Raw genomic sequence first — 21,938 nt, 5'->3', positions numbered from 1 at the left:
GGTTCTGAAAGCTGAATCAGAGAACGGTATTGTACATAAGAACATAAGAAAATGCCATACTGGGTCAGACCAAGGGTCCATCAAGCCCAGCATCCTGTTTCCAACAGAGGCCAATCCAGGCCATAAGAACCTGGCAAGTACCCAAAAACTAAGTCTATTCCATGTTACCATTGCTAATGGCAGTGGCTATTCTAAGAACATAAGAAGAACATAAGAAAATGCCATACTGGGTCAGACCAACCGTCCATCAAGCCCAGCATCCCGTTTCCAACAGTGGCCAATCCAGAAAACAGACAAAGAAGGCCTAGGAAACCTAAGCTCCTGTACAAACTATAAACTTCTTTTACTTAAGGGGCCGGCACCCCCCCACCCCCCCCCCCCTATACTTAAAGGTGGTTGTTTATGGCATGCCTGGCTACACAAAAAAAATAAATAAATACATAAAAATCATTCTCCGTTTAGCCTTATATTTGCCATGCCTGCTTGCATTGCTAATTATTTATTTTGGTTAAAGGGACAGTGGTCCCATATCTAAAGGACAGCTGTCCTTCTTTGCTGCATGCCTTATTACAATGATAAACTTTTCCTTAAGGGCCAGTGGCCCAGGCCTTACAAAAAAAAAAAAAAAATTATAATACTAATGTCCTTGTTTACTGCATGCCTTATTACAAATATGTGCTTTTCCTTAAGGGCCAGCGGCCCATGCCTGACAAAATGTATTAATAATATGTTTCACCGGCGTATTATATTTCACAATGGATTGTTGTCCTTTCCATGAATAAATACATTTAGCTTTTACAGTCAAATACATATGTTCTGCTGTTCATTTAAAACTGCTGTTGAAGTTTTTTCCTTTATGTGAGCATCATATGCCAACAGGGGAGAAGGGCTAGGTCACGATTAAACATGTTCCCTTAATGAGTGTGGCCATGTATCTTCTAAAGTCACCATTATATATATATATATATATATCTGCAAACTTATAACATAATGTGTTTTAACGCCTGGTTAGCAGCAGTGCATTGGGGAGCAGCTCATGGCTGAGAGCACATGGCTGGCAGCCATATTGGGTGAGGCATATGGCAGGCGGCCATGTTGGTTAAGGCATATGGCCATGTAAGTTAGCAGGGGTGCAGATTAGCAGGAGGGCATAAACAATTAAAAAAAAAAGAATAAATACATTTTAAAATTTTATTGTTGAATGCTTTGCTACAGTTGCTTGCTTGCCTGCTCTTATTTCTTATTGCTTTTCCAGCTTGCGAAACATGGCTCATACCTCACAAGATCAGGGCCCTCCAACACACACTTCATCCATTTCTGCACCTGTGATTCCATTGCCACAAGAGTCTATCACAAATGTCGCTTCAATTACAAACCCTAATCCAAGGGTTCAAAATAGAAGTAGAAACACTAACTCGAGACGAGCATCGGTGGCACACCAGCGCTCAAATCCTAGGAATCATCGTGTGCCAACAACATCTCTAGACAATCAAGTGGAGGGCGCGCTGAAAGGATCGGTGGAGCAGACTGACATGGAACAACTGATTACGGAGATTCGTCAAAAAGCATTGGCTTACGGGATTGATTGGGTTAGGGAGCGCATGGCGACGCTTCCACCTGCGATACCTGTTTCTTCATCCAAGAAGAAAAAGAGAACATCAAACCCAGTGCGTTCCTCAAGATCTATCTCTGCACACCAAAACCCGCCTGGTCCAGACACTGCGACAACATCCGCTTCAAGACGAAGACAAACATCGGCCGGCCAGCGAAGTGCATCTAGGCCTCAGCAAGAGACCCAGTCATCAGCACCTTCTCGCAGAAATACAAAACCCTCCACTGTCTCAGTTCCTCAAGTTTTGTCAAAGAATGGAGGTAAGCCCACTGTTCAGTTATACAGACTGGTTCGTCTTCTGACGGCAGCGATGATGAGAGGGCTCTGGCCAGGGCCATATGCACTATTTTTAAGACTTTCAAAAGAAAGTGGACATCCGGGCGCAGAAGTTCAGGCTCACCCGCTACAGTTTGGGATGCGTTCCCTGCTATTGACTCAGCGGGTGATGCTGTGCCTTCCAATGCTGATTGTTTACCTCACCCCGTTCCCCTGATGGTGGATGTACTGCCCTTGCCAGTGCCCACGTCGCCAGTTCCTTCCTTTTCTCCCGCCACCACCCCTGTTGCTGGCTCTCATGTCGCTGCTCTCCTGGTAGTCATGACCCCCACGGATATGGGAGCGGCAGCATCCTAAGCCACTGAACAGCCGGTTTCGGAAGAAGTCTTGTGCGGAGTCACTTCTTTAGCACACAGCGTCCCTCTCTCAACAAAAAATAAAATATGGAATCATGAATTCATTGACATTTTTCCCTACTAATTACAGATTTAGATGCTGAGCCAGAAAAAGGAGGGTCTTCAGAATTAAAAGATAAGCGACCCAAAATCGCCAAAAATATCCACAATTGAATAAAAGCCTTTCACATTATTGTTGAGCGTGAATCTGAGCAGTCCCCTTTTCTCATAAGATATATAGACACCATCATGAAAGCCCAGAGTCGAGGTGGATGGACATGGTTAAATTATGATATCAGGTTCAGGAAAAGTATGGCTCAGAATCGCTCAATTACATGGAAACACAGATTACTGGAGCTCTGGTTGGACGAGATGACATTGCATAAGTCCACCTGGCAGGAAAAATCCCTTCCTGCCACTTCTCGCGATAGGTATCCCTTTCACGGTAGCGGGAGGCGTGACGTGTGCAGGCAATTTAATGCTGGCCTTTGCACATGGGTAAATTGCAAATTCAAACACCTGTGCTCCACATGTGGTCTTGGGTCTCACCCCACTACCCAATACCGGAATGCTAGAGAACGCCGTCCAATGCAGCAGCCTTCCAACGGCCGTCCAGCTGAATTTGCTAGCCCCAACCCCAGTCAGCGTTAATGCTATGCGCCCCTGGCTTCAAAGCTACTCTTTCCCTGACAAAGCTGAGGAAATTTCTAATGGCTTCACTTACGGCTTTAGAATTCCAAGTCAGTATGTTGCTCCTCATCCTCCTCCCCCCTTCCTTATAACGTCCATTCCCTATCTAGGTATGAGGAGGAGGCGGCGAAGAAGATTAACTCTGAATTACTTTTAGGGCAAGTAGCGGGACCATTCCCCTGCTCACCCTTTACTAATATGGTGGTTTCCCCTCTGGGCATGGTTCCAAAAAAAGAGCCGGGCTGCTACCAGCTCATACACAATCTTTCCTTCCCCCGGGTAATTCTGTCATTGATCACATTGACCCACACCTGTGCTCTGTTGACTCTGCCATCCATATCATTAAGAATGCGGGTCCCCATGTGCATATGGCAAAAGTTGACATAGAGTCCGTGTTCCGCTTGCTACCTGTGCACCCAGATTCCTTCCATTTACTTGGTTTTCAATTCCGGGGACAATTCTTTTATGATCGATGCATCCCGATGGGCTGCTCCATTTCCTGTGCTTTCTTCGAGCTATTTAGTTCCTTTTTGCATTGGGTTATCGAGCAGCAATTGGGATCTCGGCAGCTGGTTCACTACCTCGATGACTTCTTACTGGTAGAACGAGACGAGATTGATTGTACCAACTTGCTAGTGTCAGCAAAAGCTGTCGCTCACCACTTTGTTGTCCCATTGGCAGAAGAAAAAACTGAAGGACCAGCTAGGGCTATTACTTTCCTAGGGATAGAGTTAGATGCTGAGGCCCACTGATAAAGTTTGTAAGCTCCATGACGCTATTAGCGAAATGTGTGGTTTAAAAAAGGCAACCTTACGTCAATTTCAATCCCTTATTGGCTTACTCTGTTTTGCATCCATAGTCATAGCCATGGGCAGAGCCTTCCTACGTAGGCTTTCCTTAGCAACCTTGGGTGTGCGCAGAAAACATCATCGCATACGTGTTACTAACGCAATAAAGCAAGACCTACTCATTTGGGAAATTTTCTTACAAGATTTTAATGATGTCACCTTTTGGCAGGATCAACCTAGGCAGAATGGGGAACTACAGCTATTTACGGATATTGCAGGAGGCGTTGGCTTCGGCATCTATTTCCAAAGGTCCTAGTGCACTGAACGTTGGCCCCTGCATTACTTACAACACAAGATATCCAAGAACCTCACCTTCCTTGAGTTGTTTCCAATCATTGTTGCGCTTGAAATTTGGGGTCAGTCACTAGGCAGGTCACACATTGTTTTCAGATCTGACAATTTGGCGGTTGTACAAATTATTAATGCCTTGTCTGCTCGCACATTCGAGTCCAATGTCCTCATAAGACGGCTAGTTCTCACCTGCCTGCGTTTTAATATTACATGCCATGCTGCGCACATCCCCGGTGTACATAATTACATTGCTGATTCTCTCTCCCGATTCCAGTTGACAACTTTCCGATGCCACGCATCGACAGCAGATCTTCTACCTACCCCCATACCTGAAGAGGTGTGGCAGCTTGGCCCCCCAAATTTTGGGACTTAATCATGGGATCCTCATCCGAAAATACACAGCGGACTTATAGAAATGCTTTGCTACACTTCTGCAGCTGCATGGACATTGAATGTGATGATGAAATGTGGCCGATCTCGGTGACCTCCTTATTGCGCTACATACTACATTGCAGGAGTCAGGGAAAATCCAGAATGGCTGTAGCTAGCTGCCTTGCAGGCCTTTCATTCTTTTCTAGAATATTAGGCTTCCCCAGCTGCGCCTCTCTATTCCCAATCAAAAGAGCTATGTTGGGTTGGCAGAGGGAGACAGCTAAGACTAAGGACACTAGGAGGCCCATAACCTTAGACCTTCTGAGGCAGATCTTCAGGTCATTAGAAATCGTCTGCTCAGACACCTTCAAGGCCAATTTATTTAAATGTGCATTTTCTCTGACATTTTATGCTGCCTTGCGCGTTAATGAGCTAATGGCCCACTCTGTGAATAGGCCTTCCCCCGCATGCTTGCAAAAGGAAAACACAATGCTTGAATACAAGAAGCTTCACATATGTATCCACAGGTCAAAGACCGACCAATTCGGTATCGGTTCCAATATTATTCTCCACGAATGGCCTGGGGAGACCACTTGTCCAGTGAATTGCTCCAGTATCTACTTGAGGGATCACCCATCGGGTGCCGGCCAATTGCTTGTAACGCGGGAGGAGACTCGCTAACCCGATACCAGTTTATTCGAGTCCTCCACAATGCTCTGCAGTCACCGGGAGTCGGAGTAGCGGGTTACTCGTCTCACTCCTTCCGGATAGGGGCCGCAACCACGGCGGCAAGCTCGGGTTTGACGGACAGGGAGATAATGGCCATAGGCAGATGGCGCTCGGGAAGGTTTAGCCGCTATGTAAGGCTGCTCAAGTATTTTACCAAATGTACATCATAACTCATTTACCCCCCCCCCCCTTTTTAATCTGTTGACAGATCACAGCTCGCGAATGCGTGTCGCCTAGATTATAGGCCTCTCCTTTGTGCGTTGGGCACATAGGAGGGCCCTCAAGCGGCCACAGGGAGAACACCCGGGCTTTGCGACACGTCGCGTTTCGTTGCTGTGGAAAGGTATCCCAGGGATGAGGTGGGGCCAGCTGTTGCCGACTGTCATGGAACTAATGAAATTCTATCCCCCTCCAAGTGTTATAATCATACACTTGGGGGGTAATAACCTTCCCATCACTAAGAGCGTTGAGCTCATAAAGAAAATACAAAGAGACTTAGTGACTCTTTACAATTTGTTCCCGCAGTTGGTCCTTCTCTGGTCCTGCATTACCCCCCCGTAAGATTTGGAGAGGTGAACGCTCACATTGCGCTATTGAAAAAGTTAGAAGAAAAATCAATAAATGGATTACGAAATTCTTGCCCACTATCAACGGTTTATGTATAAAACACGAGTTACTGGATGAAAACCCTGGTTTATTCAGGCCTGATGGTACACACCTCTCTGATATTGGGTGGGATATCTTCAATTCTGATATTCAGGATGTTATTGAGGCTATCTTACCGCTAATGGCCGCAGCCTAGTGTGTGGGTGGGGATCTCCCGGTAAGTGATATCGCTACCAGGAACAGTGGCGCGGTGACCAGCCTAGTGACACCCCCGCATATGGGTTAAGTAAGGGACAGCCCTGGGGCCAGCAGCCCCGGAGAACTGAAGCAGGTGACCTTGACTGGGCCCAACAGGACCCATACTGATCCTCGACGCTTTGACGGCCAAGAGGGTGAGGGAACACTGAGGCACTTAGACCATATGACTCTGACTTTTATGGTTGGGTTCCAGGAAAAGACGCTGTGGCTTCAACGGCCAGGTGTCAGTGGTAGCTGCCCGGCTTCTACGGCCGGGGGGGGCTGTGCACAAGCCTCAGAAAAATTAGGAGCTTAGCACTTCCTTGCAAGGGGTAGCCCTGGTCACCAAGGAGCTAATTCAGTGGTTAAATTAATGAATTTATACAAGTTGTATTATTATGCTATTGTGGCTTGTTGCTGTATTGTGTTTTGCTGTTACTGTATTTATAAGGGCTGCGGCCATTTATTTATCCATCCAATAAAACTTATCGAGCGTTAAGCTGCGTGAGCCTGTGTAATCGGGGAGGGAGTGAGGGGGGGGAGGTGGGGAGGGGGTTGGAGTAGCCTTTCAACTGCACACATTGGGGCGGATTTTCAGCGCCCTGCTCGCCTAAATCCGCCCAAAACCGGGCGGATTTAGGCGAGCAGGGCCCTGCGCGCCGGTAAGCCTATTTTACATAGGCCTACCGGCGCGCGCAGACCCCGGGACTCGCGTACGTCCCGGGGTTTTCGGAGGGGGGCGTGTCGGGGGCGTGTCGGGGAGCGGGCCCGGTCGACGCGGCGTTTCGGGGGCGTGTCGGCCGCGTTTTGGGGGCGGGTACGGGGCGTGGCTATGGCCCGGGGGCGTGGCCGCGCCCTCCGTACCCGCCCCCAGGTCGCGGCCCGGCGCGCAGCAGGCCCGCTGGCGCGCGGGGATTTACGTCTCCCTCCGGGAGGCGTAAATCCCCCGACAACGGTAAGGGGGGGGTGTAGACAGGGCCGGGTGGGTGGGTTAGGTAGGGGAAGGGAGGGTAAGGTGAGGGGAGGGCAAAGGAAAGTTCCCTCCGAGGCCGCTCCGATTTCGGAGCGGCCTGGGAGGGAACGGGGGGAGGCAGCGCGGCTCGGCGCGCGCAGGCTATACAAAATCGATAGCCTTGCGCGCGCCGATCCAGGATTTTAGTGGATACGCGCGACTCCGCGCGTATCTACTAAAATCCAGCGTACTTTTGCTTGAGTCTGATGCGCAAGCAAAAGTAGGCTGTTCGCGCGCCTCTTAAAATCTACCCCATTGTGCATAGTTATTTTATGCTCTAAGTACTTGTAACAGGGTGCAAGCTTGGATTAAGTCACTACATGTGTGACTGATTAGTGACACGCTCCCTTCATCAGGTCAGTGAGGAACCCCCGTGTAACTGTGCTGGCTCTTAAGGGACATGAGGAAAGGAGCATAGCTCTCAAAAACTAGTCACAAACATGTTGAATTAATCCGAGAAAAAGGTATCACCTTCAACTTGTTTGCTGATCCTTATTTCTGAAAATAGTAACATTTGAAATATAAATTATGTAGACTTTTAGACTACTCATTTTAATTGTAATAAATATTACAAATATTTTTCAGAGATGACTCCTTGGACTAAGCAGCCAATTGAAAAAATATCCTCGACAGAAGAAATTATTGAGAAGGAACGCAAAGTTCATATTTTGGATTATTTACCCAATTTTCCTCCTCCAGAGAACAGGAAAGCTAGACATGCAGGTATAGTGAGTTAAGTATCTAGCTATGTCCCTAGAAAATGAAATATATAAGTCTGTGAACATGTGATTACAGGTTAAAAAAAAAAAGCTAGAAAATCTGCAAATCGGACATTGGGAGTAACCCTACATGTTTGCCTTCAACCTTGAATTTTGGATAAAAGAATCCGTTTTGTACAATTTCAGTCCACTACCTTGCCATCATATCAATAGTTATAAAAGGGATCCAAAACAAGGCCTAACCAGAGTAAAATATTAAAACTTTTCTTACTCTAATGCTTATCTAAACAGCATTTTAAATTTCTCCATTGAAAACAACTGAATACATTTGCTGGTCTAATTGCATAGGGTAGTTCTCAACCCTGTTATATACAGGGAAGCAAAAAAACATGTTCCAGATGTTGGGCGATGGATGTATCAAATTATCGTCCAATTTCAAATCTCCCAACAGCAAGTAAAATAATAGAGAAATGGGTTTTCCACCATCTAAATGAATTTTTAGAGGATCATAATGCATGAGACACTCAGCAGTTTGGGTAGTCCTCCCCCTCCTTTCCCTTCAAAAACAGTGTCTAGAACAACAAGGCTTCATGCTACAAGTTAGGCTACTGGAAGCTAGACAGAAGGATAATTTTCAGAGGGATGAATCAAGTCTCTTGATCAGAAGCAGTCAGCAAATAAATATAATCTTTACCTGCTTATATCTACTTATCTGTAGCAACTGATTATAAACCTTAATTCAAACATAAAAATATCTGATTTTATGTTTTAACCGATAAACCCTGATAAAACACTTCTGAGGCAAAAATAGAGTAGGACAGTTAATATTTGATAAACACCAGAAATACACCACTTCCCCCTTACTCTCTGATCTCACCTTTGCCTGCCCTGGATCCTCCACTTTTTTTTTGTATCTTTTCCATATTAATGATGCCTCTGCTGCACAAATGTATGGATTTGATTGAACCAGAAAAGATACTCAACAATAGTACCTGTGCCACAAAAACACTGATAAACATCGATTTCTGGTACCCAGAAAGAACCTCTACTTAGCTGGAATAAAAAAAACACCTACATTTGCAATTTATAAACACCTAAAATCAGATGTCCTAATTATATTGCATAGCCAAATGCTCTCTAATGACATGTTATGCAAATTACTTTGCTTGTTGTGTCTCTAAATAAATTCCAGTTTTGTTTTTCTTGTATCTTTGATAGGTTTCCCTTCTTCCCTACATGCACCTACTCCTCCGGTAAGCATAAACACTCCCAATGTATGCGAAGCAAAAGAACAAAAGTCTACCCATGTCATTGTTAAAAAGCAACGATCAGACCAGAATGAAGCAAGATCTCTTGTCGAGCCCTCTAAACATGATTCCCCAGAGGACAGGGACTATCGTACATATTCTACGCATCTCCTAAAGCTTGTGGATGATGTTCTTCCTCATCAGTTGTCACCACAGTTTTCTTTGGAAGATCTTCTTGCCAAATCAGCTGACCATGTTTTTGTAAAGGAGAATCTTAAAAAGCCTCTAATTTCTCGCTCTAACTACAATATGCTAGTGAAACGTCTGACTGAGGAACTGCAAAGAAACAAGCAATCAAAAGTAAATGAAGTGATAATATCCTTTGACGACATCAAAAAGACTTCAGTACAAGCTCCCTGGAGGCAGATTTTGCTTGGTATCACATTTTCATTTTTCATTCTCTTAATTTTTAAATGAGTTTACTTATTTAATCTATGCTTACATTCATATTGTAATAATTATAATAATTATAGTACAGTAGTCATAAGAAACAATCTGAAGATGAAAGGCAAATATAAAGTGCATGTTTTAACAAATAGTGAATGTTTTGGTTGAGGCCTCCAAAGCTTGATTCTGTAGTAAATAATCCTTCACAGCAGAGTTCACATATGAGTAGTATGAGTGACTGTATTATGGGTGGTACACAGTGGGCTCAATTGACCATGCCAGAGGCACTGGCATCACATGTTGAATAGCAACTGAATATTGGGTTTTCCTCAATGTCTGCTATCCCAAAAGGGGTTATCTGGCTGTTATTCGGTGTGCTTGAAACATTCAGTAGATAAATGGCTGCTTACAAGAGCCCAAAAAATGTTGTGGGTTAACAGACAAAACAGTATACTGACATTTCTTTCCTCTATTGAGGGAATGAAGCTGAAACCAAAAGGAGTGGTTCAAATACTGGGGAGGGACACTACACTTAGTATGGAGCCTCAGATCTCATCTGTGATTAGGTCAATATTTGGATGCTTATGAAAAATCAAGCAATTGTGGCCTTATCTGCCTAGAAAAGAGATGATAGTGATAGGTCATGTGCTAGTAATAAGCAGATTAGACTACTGCAATTCACTTTATCAGAGATTGCCACTATCAGGTCGATACAGTAAAGTGTGCTCCGTCGGAGCGCACTGTCACCCTGCTCTGGACGCGTGTTTTCCCTTACCCCTTATTCAGTAAGGGGAGGAAAACACGCGGCCCACCCACGGCACCTAATAGCGCCCTCAACATGCAAATGCATGTTGATGGCCCTATTAGGTATGCCCGAGCGATCCAGTAAGTAAAATGTGCAGCCAAGCCGCACATTTTACTCTAAGAAATTAGCGCCGCCCAAAGGTCGGCGCTAATTTCTTCTGGCGCCAGGGAAGTGCACAGAAAAGCAGTAAAAACTGCTTTTCTGTGCTCCCTCCGACTTAATATCATAGCGATATTAAGTCGGAGGTCCCCAAAAGTAAAAAAAGTAAAAAAAAAAAAAAAAAAAATTTTGAATTCGGCCCGCGGCTGTCGGGCCGAAAACCAGATGCTCAATTTTGCCGGCGTCCGGTTTCCGAGTCCGTGGCTGTCAGCGGGCTCGAGAACCGACGCCGGCAAAATTGAGCGTCGGCTGTCAAACCCGCTGACAGCCGCCACTCCTGACAAAAAGGAGGCGCTAGGGACGCGCTAGTGTCCCTAGCGCCTCCTTTTCCTCGTTTGCACCGCGTCGCCTCATTTAAATACTGGATCGCTCGCACCGGCGAGGGGCCGGTGCGCGCGCCGGGAGAGCGGGCGTTCGTCCGCTCTCCCACGGACTTTACTGTATCGGGCTGTATGTTTGCAGCTCCTCCAGAACACGGCCACTGATTAGAGCAAAGGCCAGGGATCATGTCATGCCAATTACAGAGGAGCAGCAGTGGATCCCTATTAAGTGGTGAATTAAATTTAAAATCTTGGACTTTATTCAGATATATTAAACAGATGGGATCACTCTGTCTTCAGGAGTTATTGATCAATTATATACCATCCCAAACATTATGCTTGTTGAAACAGTCAACCTCCACCTTTACTTCTGCTGAGTCTGGGTTTCATCCCTGTGCACATATAGCCTCCATTATTTATTGTGGGAGGGAATAAGTAATTTTCCTTATCTTCTCATGGAAAATCATAGGATCCAGCTTGTGCCACTCTTTTTCGTTTTACTCAATCTAATTACACCAGAAAGCAATTAGAAAAAAACGTGTCAGGAAAGAACTGGCAAAAGTTCTGTTTCCTAGCCCAGTTTTAATGCAGCCAAATGTATTAATGCTTTAATTCTACAGTGCTACAATTGCTGCAGCACATTGCAACACTTATCTTTTAAAAACAGCTTTGACAATTTGTACCTGCCTGGCAAAGATCCTAACACACTTAACTATACTCATCCCCTCCCCCAGCATTCATAAATCCTTCTCACATTCACTTTCACATAATTACATTACCAGGACCTACACTGTACATAAGTACTCACACTCCAGCACTCAAACCCATCATTCACACTTGCACATCACTAAACCTATTCTCATTAACACAACTATGACACAGAAGTTATCCAAAATAAAACAAATGTTTTAGAAACAAATATGAATAATATGGGCATCCAGGACCTCACTTACTCACATCCGCCCTCTTTCACAAATCAAGACCACACATGCCAGAGTTTGGGTTAACAGGGCCGCAGCTTTATTAAACACCATGGAGGCCCGAGCCTCACAAATAACATTTATAACTTCCAAATGACCAACCCCCTGATCATCCACCGCTTCTCCAGCAAGACAGTCAGCACCAGCCACCCGGCTCGTCCCTCCAGCCCTTACACTGAGTTGAGACCCCCGCCTCCTCCCAGCAAGAAGCCAACACGGTGGACCCCTGCCACTAGCCAATGAACCCCCGCCTCCTCCCAGCAAGGAGCCTGCACCTGACAACAGCCCCAGTTGTCAACCATCACAAATTTTATCAGGCAACCATCCTGCCCATTAATAATTGTAAACTGTAGCGGCTCGGGCCATCCGCCATAGACACGGGTAATTAAACCCGTGACCCCCCAAAGATGCGGTCCTGATTACCGAGGAAAGGAATCCTCCAAGGCCTCCTGAATCTAATTGAGGAAAAAATCCATGCCGATAAAAGACAGGTGGATCCCATCCTTGCCAAACAGCCCTGTGACCTTGCCCCAAGACCACTCACATCGAATGTGCCAGCCCCCCAAGTGCACCAACCAGGAACCTATCTGCTGGTTGGCCTTGGCCCTACTCCGCCGCCAGATCACCCTCTCTGATTCAGCAGGCCTTAAAATGATGTCTGACCAGAAAAACACCGTGGACAGCAACAGGATAGACACCAACATCAAATCCTTCCGGACCATGCTTATGACAGCGTTCCCCAATCATTCCCCCCAGGTGGATCACCACCGCCTGCAGCTGCCCCAGCCGCTCTTGACCCCACTGCACACAGTCAATCAAATTGTCCCACACCATTCCCCGCTGCCCCAGCCAATGTACCCTCACCCCCCTGCGCTGCAAGTCCAAATGAGGCCCGTAAGGTCATCCATACGCATGTTTTTGAGCCTAGTGAATGTAGGAATGCCCGATGATCCATACGGACTTCCCAGCATGCTCCGCACCTGTAAAGAAACCAAAGTTAAGCGCTGCTCACAGTTGCTGAGGCCCGGGACGGATGTAACCCTCGTACGCGTCCAACCGCCATCTACCAATCCTTCGGATCACACTCTCTGACAACCCAGCCGTTGCCGCCGAAGTCGCCGCTCCAATCCTGAAGGAGTGCGTTCCGAAACACCTAATATCCAGCCCCATGGCCGTCAACGCTAACCGAAGAACCACCTCAAATTGGTATTTTGTCAAAGGTTGCATGTCCGCGTGCACCAGAAAATGGGCTGATCCCGAAATTCGAGACTGACAATACTGCGCCGCGTTAGCAACTGGACAAGAACGCAAGCCAGGAACCGTCTGCATTACAACCAACAAGCCCTTGCCTTGTTGATCGGTCTTGGACCTCGGAACGCATATCGTGACCAATGTACTGGTAACCACCACATGTTTGGCCAGGATTCTGGGGAACTCCGCACTGGACGCCGACCATGCAATGAGTTCGCTAACCCTGAATGCCCCGAAAAAAGCAAAAACGAACGCCATCCGAAACAACATTGTTTCATAGTGCGAAAAGCAAATGCTTGACAGCAAGTCCCAGAGAAACAACAAAATATTGTGCGTGATAGGCCAGTGCCTGTCCACCCCCCTCCCCACTTCTCTAGCCCAACCAGCTAACAGTCTCCTGACCAAAAACCTCCCCATCGGAAAACCCCACCCATGGGCCCGCATGAAGAAAGAAAACCTGAATAGCTGCTTACTCACTGCCGCCTTCGAGCGACCTTCCTTCCTAGCATGCTCAAGAAAATGCAAAAGCGAAACATCCGAAATTGGACTCCCCCACCCACCCTGCTGAAGACAAGAATTCTATCATCTTGCGCGCCCCGCCCACGTAGCAGGGCCACTTGGAGGGGGCTAATGATGCCCGCAGCAGTTTCCAGGCTTCAGGGAACCAAACCTCCAGAGGAAAGACGGTACTGGAATTCCACGGGGTTCCGCGTCTGGGGCCAGCTCTCGGAACAAGTCCCACTTGAAACGAGAAAGAGAGTCGACCACGCCATTAGCAACGCCCGGCACATGCCGAGCCCATATTGTCGCATTCAATGAAATACATTGCATCACCAGCTCCCTCAACAGTTCCGATACCAAGAGGCACCTTGCCGCCCTCTTGTTGATCACCTCCACCACACCCATGTTGTCGCACCAAAACACGACCCTTTTGCCCCGCAACCTTGGACCCCAGATGTGCAAAGCCACCACAATCGGAAACAATTCCAAAAAAGTGATGTTCTTTGTGACCCCGGATACCACCCACTCTTCCGGCCAACCCGCTGCACACCATGACCCCTGGAAATAAGCCCCAAACCCTACTGCCCCAGCAGCGTCCGTGAACAAGTCCAGGTCGTGATTGGACATGGGATGGGATTGCCAAAATGCCGACCTGTTGAATTCAACCAAGAACCTGTCCCAAACACAAATCCTCACGAAGCAGCACAGTCACCCAGACCCTGTGATGCCGCTTCCGCCAATCCAGGAACCTCCACTCGAGCCGACAGCACCCGCAGCTCCACCATATCCGCTGTAGACCTCCACTCCTCCTGACGCGATGTGCCTGGCTCCTCCCAGCTTCCCGCTGCCCACTCCACCTGCGGGGAGACAAAACCTGATGCAGGAGGAGGCACCACCCTCGGAGAAAAGCCCGTCACCCCAGCCACTCCCCTCTCCGGGATTTCTGAGAAACTCCAATCCCCGCCCCCCCCTACCAGGACTCCCCCAATTGCCAGCAACAGGACCCTCTGCGTCCCGCCCGCGACTGCCCTGCCCCCGCGACCAGACTGAGTATCGACACTTGTCCCCACCCCCCGAAGGACACCTTCCAGGGGCTGAGGAGCACGAACCAATTCCAGGCAAGGCCCAAGGAGGTCGACCAGATTCTCCCCCTTCGCACCCCCCCCCCCCCCTGTTAACTCCACGTGCCCTACTGTCGAAGGCTCCAGATCCAGGGCGTGCCACCCCCTGGAACCATCAGTGGAGACCCACTGCCAAAGCTCCGCGAAGGAACGCTCCTTGACCAGCCCCTCTGACTCACCAGCCGCAACCCCCCTTGCGACGGCCCCACCGCGACAATCACCTCCAGGCCCATCCCCACTTCTGAGCCCAGCTCCGGGAGGTCTGAGGACCTTCCTGCACCACCCGCATAGGGCCAAACGCCGCTCCCCACTCCACCACCGGCTCCTTCCCCCCCTGCCAACACTCCCCCACGCCCCGCTCCCCCATAACTGACTAGACTCACCTCACAGGTGAGTAACGTCACCCCCCGACCTCCTCCTCCTCGCGCTCGGGACCTGGAATGAGAGGCCCGTGACCCTCCCCCCTCCCTCCCCCTCCCTCCCCCTCCCTGCCCCTCTTGCAGGCACAGGAAATGCTGGGACAACCTGCCCCTCGGCTCCCCTCCCTCCCCCGTTGAAGCAGACGTTGCAAATGGCCTAGGCCTCCCTCCCATACCTCCCCGAACCGCAGCAGCCCAAATGACACTCACCCTCTCAGTTCCGGGCCTCGAATCATCCTGCCCCAGCGCTGGCTCCGCTCCAGTCACCTCATCGGCATCCCCGGGAACCCACGCTGCTTCCTCCGACTCCATCTGCAAATGTTCACAGCCAAACGCCACCTCCACCGCTCAACCAGCACTCACCTCTTACCAAGCCTCTGCACCCCCGCAAAAAACAGCCGGCTGCTCAGACGCCAAAGAGCGACTGAGCCAGCAGGCTTTGCTCGCGCCCCCACCACCCTCTGCTGAACTTTAGGCTAGCTGACCAATCCCAGCCAGCCAGCGCATCTCCCACTCTCTGCCCCAGCCAATCAGGGCTGTCACAGACCGCGCGCACATCAAACTCACCTCCTCCCCCTCCCATCTCCTTTGTGCCACTCGCGACCCCCCCCCCCCCCCCCCCGCTGACCCCCGGCCGGACCTCCCCCCTTCTCCGCTATCCAACGCGGGCCTGGGCTTGCTCCCGTAGCGAGCCTGGGCCCATATTACCGGTCCGGTCGACCTTCCATTCTTATATTTGTTATTTTTCCTTTTCTAGTCAGGGGGGGAGGAGGTAGGGGGGAAGTTTTCCGCTGTCTCGTGAGCAAGAGAGGAGGTCTGTGTTTCTTCAGAGCATCCCTTGGGAACCTTCGTCTTCTCCTGCTGCTCCTGGAGATGGAATAGGAAGGAGCATGTCAGGGTGAGGTAGAAATAAAAATGGACAGTCATTCAAGAGGCCTCACTGACAATTTAGAAAGTGGCAAGTGCAAAGCAGGAAAGAAAATAGCAGCTACAACTACACCTCTAATATAGGGTGACCCTTCACTTCCAGAGCAAACCCCAGTGGAAGCATGCATAGACAGAAGGAGAGGTTGCTGCTCAGGTAAAAAGAAGATATAGAAAAAAAAATCTGATACAAGGGGGTAACAGTTACTCATACGAGCAGGAGAAAAGAATGGAAAGGCAGGACGAACATGTAAACCTCTTTTCAGTGGGTGTCCTGAATACAAGGATACACAGTGACCCAGGGAGAATTTTAGTCCCTCTCTTTCTCAGTTCACAAGCCCTGGGTACCAGGGTCCTTTCCAGCAGAGGGGAGATAAACCTCTAAGATCCAAGGTTCATGTGGAGATGAGAACTGTCTATCTTTCTCTCTAATAGTTTATTTTGGGCCGCTCAAGCTCTCCCTGACACAAAAACATATGTTGTAAAGGCCTATTAATCAGGCTTACAGGTTTCTTTCAGATACAAACAGCTATGAATACATTTGTTTGGCCTGTGATGTTGCCTCTTTTATTTCTTTGACACTTCTGGTCTGCTTGCCATATGCATGTGACATCTCGACAATGGGCTATGATTATAACTATGATAGTCCTTCACATGAAGTGATATTTTTCATAAAAGTATGATTGCCCATATGTCCTTAAGATGTGCACATGCATCCACCTATAATAGAAGGACATGACTGTAGTGCTTTAGATGGGAGGCAGAGTGCAAGCTTTGAGGAAGATGTAGTAGAATGGCCACAGACTGCCACATTTGTGCACATCTGTGTTCTATCAAAACTCATGTTGGTACGTAGGTGCAGATTTGCTTGGACATATATCCTGAAAACTTTTCATCTTCTAGAGGTATAACTCAATGAAGTTGTTACGTTCGTCGACCGCAGGGCTCAGCGGCCAGCCCCACTCATCTCCCGACACCCTGCAGCGACGGCAATGGGCCCCAGCTCTCTGGCAGCGTCGGGGAGCCGCTGCCACCGCAATCCATCCCTTCCCGAGGCCGCTGGAGTCTCCCCTCTGTCTTCTGTGGCCGGGATGCCGCCGACTGCCGCTCCTCCTTGGGCCACTCCTACACGCATGCTCGCATCTCTTCCCGGGCCTTAAAGGGCCAGCTGCGGGAAATTGCTGCCGGTCCTCTCTGATGACATCATCGGCTCCAGCCTATTTAAGGCTGTATCGGGCTCCCAGCAGATGGCTTGGCAACAGGTCTCCTCGCTGTCTTCTTCCAGCATACTTGAGTTCCTGTTCCTCTGCCGACTGCCTCTGAACTCTGGACCAGACCTGACCACATCTTCTACTGACTGTCTTGGATCATCGATCCTTAGTGGCCGCCCACTAGGGGTGTGCATTCGTTTGCAACGTATTGGCAATCCGCAACGTATAGGGCCATATTCGTTGTATTCGTGGGGAAGCGAAACGTATCGCGATTCCCACGAATACAATGAATCTTCATCGAATTATTCGGCCGTCTAAAGGAGCGAATTTAAACAAAACCCCCCACCCTCCTGACCCCAAGACTTACCAAAACTCCCTGGTGGTCCAGCGGGGGTCCAGGAGCCATCTACTGCACTCACGCCGTCGGCTGCCAGTATTCAATATGGTGCCGATAGCCCCTGTGACATAGTAAGGGCAAAGGCTATCGGCGCCATTTTGATTACTGGCAGCCGACAGCGTGAGTGCAGGAGATCGCTCCCAGACCTCCGCTGGACCACCAGGGACTTTTGGCAAGTCTTGGGGGACCCTCCTGATCCTCACAAGACTTGCCAAAAGTCCCTGGTGGTCCAGCGGGGGCCCAATAGCCTTTGCCCTTACTATGTCACAGGGGCTACAGGTGCCATTGGTCGGCCCCTGTCACATGGTAGAAGCACAAGATGGCGCCAGCTGTCCATTGTTCCTACCATGTGACAGGGGCCGGCCAATGGCACCAGTAGCTCCTGTGACATAGTAAGGTCAAAGGCTATCGGCGCCAATTTGAATACCGGCATCCGACGGCATGAGTGCAGTAGATGGCTCCCAGACCCCCGCTGGACCACCAGGGAGTTTTGGCAAGTCTTGGGGGGGGTCAGGAGGGTGCGGGGGTTGTAGTTAATTAAATTTTAGCCGGGAAACGAATAAGAATGAAATGCATGAACGGATCGGGGCCCCCCTTGCCGAATGCAACGTATGTGCCCCCCCCCACGAATACGAATACCAAATGTAACGTATGCGGTCCCTCTGCACATCCCTACTGCCCACCTCGTCTGGCCGTGCCTTAAGGAATCAATCGCGCAGAATCCCACCTAAGACCAGCCAACCCCAGTACCCAAGGGCTCAACCAGCAGGGAACGAGGGTTGGTAGTGGCGAAGCTCCTTCTGGCCTCTGCTTACCGTCCAGCCTCGCCTCCCAATGGTGAGGACCTGCAGGGGTCTCCCTCACAAATAGTGCCAACTCCACCTCGGGCCAAGGGTCCACACTCGCAACAGAAGCTCAAAATAGCAGGTAATAATGATCCCCAGAGTTGGAAGATCTTGTTGGTGAATAGTGATGATATTGTTAAAAATATTGTTGAGAAAAGGATAGTTTCTATAATGCTGAGTCCAGAGCTACCTGTTTGGCGTCCAAATTCTACTGCAAGTGGTCATACACCTTCTCTTGCATGTTTCCTTGGCTGCCCATTATAAGGGATAAAACAACTTTACAGCATGGTCTATGTAGAGAATATGCAAAGAGCAAGAGTGATTTCATATGTAAAATCCTGTCATATGGCAGTGGAAATTTCCATCCATAAGATCACCATCCAAAACATACTTTTTATTTTTAATTTGTCACTAATCACAAAAGTTTTGTGCATCTGTAGAAACAGAGCCGTTTCACTATATAGCTTTTCGGAATCAGGGTTGGTGGAGAGGAGAGCTGAGAATTGGATCTAAAGATTGACTAGTTATGTGTTTCTACTGGTGTCACTGTCTTCATGCCAATGCAACTGATACAGACAGATGCTTGTTACCTTATCCTCCAGACCAATGACCATGAATCCAGGAATGTTGTGGAAGTAGAGGCTGGCTTTTCTGACACAAAGAACATATCTGGGTGCAGGCCTCAATTCATCATGTTATCAGTTAGAAGACTGGGAGGGGCCAAAACCAGCTATAGTTAAGGAGATGGATGTGGGAGCTGGTTGTGTGGACTATAATGAGTCAATTATGAGGATTCTTGCCTATAACAGCATATTTTTTGCAGGCAGGAAAGAGGCTATACAAGGGACCCACTTCTCTGGCAGGAATGATCAACCTCTGTCTGTCTGGTCTTTCAAAGTCAATATGGTGCCAGCTCTATTTTATAACACACTTAGCGCTGCATATGCACAAAGCATGAGGTAGCTGGCAGTTGGCTTGATATATATCACATAGAATGAGACTACTAGAAATAAGCACATTTCCTGCCAAGCAAGGCTTAGATGGTCTCTTGGAGAGGCACTTCTCCCTATAGCCGGTACTGCTCCCTAACGACTCTGTCAAGACCACATTCATGCTCTCCCTATTGGATGGGAAGGCCTTGGTCTGGGCCCTCTCCCTTGTGGGAGTGATCGGTCCCTCTTCTCCAAGGTTTGCAACAATTTGTTAGGGCCTTCAAGCTCATCTTTGACAAACCCAGATAACTAGCCATGGTGGGTTTGGACCTTCTCCATTTTTGCCAGGCCACTTGCCCCTTGATGGATTATGCAATCAAATTCTAGACCATGGCTACATAGCTGACTGTAGAAAGGACAGCCTCCACAGCATTTTCTTGGAGAGGCTATCTTCCCGGGTTAAAGATGAGCTAGCCGCCCGTGAACTCTCAGACTCCCTGGATGGGCTGATTGATTGATTTGGCCAGGAGAATCAACCATCAACTCCAGCAATAGGCCAGAGAGATCCACCCACTGCGCAGCCCATTTGCACTGGTTCTTTAATTCCAACCCCCCCCCCCCCCCTCTTCTGTTCCAACAGCAACACCAGCTCCAGGCCAATCATGTCCGGAAGAACCAATGCAACTTGATCAAGGGCGTCTCATCCCAGAAGAGAGGCTTTGCTGATATCATTTAGTACTCTGTTTCTACTGTGCCGGGACTGGGCACCAGCTCACTCTATGCCCACAGAGGCCAAGAAACTACCTAGCCTAGGATCTAGTGGCAAGGTGATCCTAGGCTTCATGACTCCTGCTCCTCAAGTGACACTCCTGGTGACCATTACGATGGATGACCAGGAGTTAGCCACATTAGCCTTAGTCGATTCTGGCGCTGGGGAGAACTTCATAATGAAAGCCCTTATCAACCACTTACAGCTTCACATGATTCCCCGGAAGACCCCTCTTGTCATCTCTTCCATTCGTGGGGATCCTCTGCCGGGCTGGATTATCCTTGTTATAGCTCCTCTGCGCATGTGCACTGGCATACTGCATGTAGAAGACATGGTTATCCACAATATTGACAAGGCGGTTCACCCCATCATGCTGAGCCTCCCATGACTGAAGTGCCACTCTCTGCAGTTTGATTGGGCCACATTACAACTGTCCAGTTGGGGACCCGATTGCCCTGACTTCTTCTTGCAACAAGTGGAACCCCCACTCTGACTGCCCTTAGCAGCCACTCTAGTGGGGTTGCCCACACAATACGCCGACTACACTGACATCTTTTCCAAAAAAGAGGCCAAGACACTGCCCCCTCATAGAGTGTACAATGTGCCATCAATCTACTACCCAACTCTGAACCTCCTCGAGGCAGGGTATATCCATTATCCATCCCGGAGACCAAAGCAATGACAGAATACATCAAAGAAAATCTTGACTGGGGTTACATCCGCCCTTCTACCTCCTCGGCTGGGGCTGGGTTCTTCTTTGTTTCCAAAAAGGATGGCTTGTTGCACCCGTGCATAGATTACAGAGGCCTAAATGCCATTACTAAGAAAAAATGCTACCCACTACCACTCATCACTGAGCTATTTGACCACATCCAAGGATCTAGGGTCTTCACTAAACTGGACCTCCATGGTGCCTACAACCTAATTCAGATTATGCCTGGAGACAAGTGGAAGACTGCATTCAATATATGAGATGGGCGCTATGAGTACCTGGTAGCATCATTTCATTTATGCAATGCATCCGCAGTATTTCAGAAGATGATGAATGAGATCTTCAGAGACGTCCTCTACATCTGCATTGTCATCTATCTCGATGATATTCTCATCTTTTCTAAGGACCTTCACACTCACCGCCAGCATGTACAGCTTGTACTCCAGAGACTGCAAGACAACAAACTATATGCAAAGCTGAAAAAGTACCTTTTTGAGAAGAGTCTTCTCTTCTTAGAATACATCATGTCCAACAATTGCTTCCACATTGACCCAGATAAGGTCAAAAGCATCCAACATTGGCTGCAACCAACCAGCAAATCCGCTTTGCAGAGGTTCTACTATCGGCATTTTATTCCTAACTACTAGAAAATTGTGGCTCTCCTTACAGTACTCACCCATAAGGGATGAACACCAGGATCTGGTCATCAGAGTCCATCACCACATTTCAAGAAATGAAGGATGACTTTACCATCGAGGTGTAGGGGCAGTCTTGAGCCAGCACTCAGATAAGGATGTCCTCAATCCATGCTCCTCCTTCTCATGAAAATTCTCCCCTGTGGAGCGCAACTATTGGATTGGCAACAGGGAACTTCTGGCCATCAAGCTTGTACTTGAGGAGTGTTGCCACTGGCTTGAAGGAGCCTAGCATTGCCTATCTACACACCAATCACAAAAATTTAGAATATCTCCACCATGCTCAACAATTAAATGCTCGTCATGTTCGATGCTCGTTATTTTTTGCACGTTTCAATTTTAAGCTATAGTACTGACAAGCCCTCAAGAACATTCGCGCGGATGCACTATCCTGGTCCTTTCTGATGGAGGATACT

At 48.4% G+C, this 21,938-nt stretch overlaps 1 protein-coding gene across 2 annotated transcripts in view; it reads left to right on the top strand.

The window, feature by feature from the left end:
- LRRC63 (leucine rich repeat containing 63) overlaps window positions 1–21,938 on the top strand; it is a 149,678-nt gene that overhangs the window by 34,929 nt on the left and 92,811 nt on the right. The window contains exons 2-4 of one of the 2 annotated variants that reach the window (XM_029601722.1): window positions 1,256–1,872; window positions 7,654–7,791; window positions 9,006–9,470. In XM_029601722.1, coding sequence (XP_029457582.1) covers window positions 1,266–1,872; window positions 7,654–7,791; window positions 9,006–9,470 — 1,210 coding nt within the window. In that variant the 5' untranslated portion in view covers window positions 1,256–1,265. The remainder of the gene's footprint in view (window positions 1–1,255; window positions 1,873–7,653; window positions 7,792–9,005; window positions 9,471–21,938) is intronic. The other variant, XM_029601724.1, reaches the window with a different exon arrangement.

This window comes from Rhinatrema bivittatum, chromosome 5, assembly GCF_901001135.1.
Source record: "Rhinatrema bivittatum chromosome 5, aRhiBiv1.1, whole genome shotgun sequence".
In the NCBI taxonomy this organism is placed as follows: domain Eukaryota; kingdom Metazoa; phylum Chordata; class Amphibia; order Gymnophiona; family Rhinatrematidae; genus Rhinatrema; species Rhinatrema bivittatum.
Note: the sequence above shows the minus strand (reverse complement) of the source record. Positions and strands in the feature narration are given on the sequence as shown.